We start from the raw sequence: 1,573 nt of genomic DNA, 5'->3' as shown, positions 1-1,573 counted from the left end.
CACTATTTTCATTTTTGTAATTGTAGTGGCAATTGCATTGCAATTTTCGATTCATTTTGATTAATTATGCAGCCCTAATCTCTACTATACTCTACTAAGGGCAGTCGTGGGTAAGCGGTTAGGGCGTCAGACTTGTATCCCAAAGGTTGCCGTTTCGACTCTCGACTCGCCAGGTTGGTGGGGAGAGTAATCAACCAGTGCTCTCCCCCATCCTCCTCCATGACTGAGGTACCCTGAGCATGGTACCGTCCCACCGCACTGCTCCCCATGGGGCGCCACTGAGGGCTGCCCCCTTGCACGGGTGAGGCATAAATGCAATTTCGTTGTGTGCAGTGTGCAGTGTGCAGTGTTCACTTGTGTGCTGTGGAGTGCTGTGTCACAATGACAATGGGAGTTGGAGTTGGAGTTTCCCAATGGGCTTTCACTACCTTATTGTCTGGACTGCAACAGTGATGAGGACGATCATTCAACCAGGAAATCACCTGGTTGAATTGGACACGTACGGTAAAACCAGGTCATTTGGAATGAATGGTACTGCGTTGTAACTAATGAATCAAGAATTCCCATCACTTCCCTCTCTACCCATTGTACAGTGATAATTTCAGTTGCAATGCATGCAAAGAACTTGCCACCTTTGACTTTGTAAACAGATTCTGAACACACTATAGCCTGCTGTAGTCTGTAGATATGTGTCACTCACCGATCTGGTAGAGGCCGATCCAGTCGGTGGCGTCCACCTCCTCCTTGATGTCCCAGGAGATGACCAGGTTGTTGGCGCGGCCCAGCGTGAACTGGTAGGTGGAGGCCGTCAGCGAGGAGCGGCTCTCCGACGTCACCAGGTCCGTGTCGCTGTTGGCCCGCTGCAGGCCCAGCTGCGGCGGCGCCGAGTCCGTCGAACCGCTGCCGCTCGAGCCGCCGAGGGAAGAAGATCTCGAACCTCCACCGTGAATTCTATCTCGATCTCCAATGACCCCTCCACCTCCACCTCCACTCTGCACGGAGAGGCTGCGGAGGTTCTCCGGGCTGAGGGTGTAGCGCATGTGGGGGCTGCGTCGACGCACCACCAGCAGGTGCTCACGAGCCGTGGTGGTCATGGTTGCAGGCGGCGGGTGGTGCGTATGGTGGTGGTGGGGGTGCGAGTGAGGGTGCGAGTGCGGGTGCGAGTGGGAAGGGTGCGGGTGAGAGGGGTGAGGAGTGTGGGGGTGGGGGTGGGAAGGGTGAGGGGAGTGGGGGTGGGAGGAGGAGGGGTGGGGGCGGGAGCGGGGGGGGAGGACCGCCGTGGCGAGGGAGGGGCGAATGGTGGAGGCCGGGCGGAGGCTAACGGGACTAGGGTGACGAAAAAACGGGGGGAGAAAGGGGGGGAAAGGGGTTTGGGGTAAGGGGATAGAGGTTGGTCGAACCCCTGTCCACCAGCAGAGTTATTAGACGTCACTGATGACAATCAATTAAAAAGACCTCCTTCTCTCCTGGCCCCTTTGGCCAACCTCTCTCATTGAACGCGCTCCACCATCAAACAGTGACCAATCAAAAACCTTATGAGGTTGTGTCCAATTGGACAGGATTCATCCAGTCC

At 56.1% G+C, this 1,573-nt stretch overlaps 1 protein-coding gene across 1 annotated transcript in view; it reads right to left on the bottom strand.

Moving 5' to 3' along the window:
• hecw2b (HECT, C2 and WW domain containing E3 ubiquitin protein ligase 2b) overlaps positions 1-1,194 on the bottom strand; it is a 99,333-nt gene extending 98,139 nt beyond the window's left edge. The window contains exon 1 of the mRNA XM_063212138.1: positions 701-1,194. Coding sequence (XP_063068208.1) covers positions 701-1,094 — 394 coding nt within the window. The 5' untranslated portion in view covers positions 1,095-1,194. The remainder of the gene's footprint in view (positions 1-700) is intronic.
• Positions 1,195-1,573: the final 379 nt, after the last annotated feature.

Source organism: Engraulis encrasicolus, chromosome 12 (genome assembly GCF_034702125.1).
Source record: "Engraulis encrasicolus isolate BLACKSEA-1 chromosome 12, IST_EnEncr_1.0, whole genome shotgun sequence".
NCBI classification, from domain to species: domain Eukaryota; kingdom Metazoa; phylum Chordata; class Actinopteri; order Clupeiformes; family Engraulidae; genus Engraulis; species Engraulis encrasicolus.
Note: the sequence above shows the minus strand (reverse complement) of the source record. Positions and strands in the feature narration are given on the sequence as shown.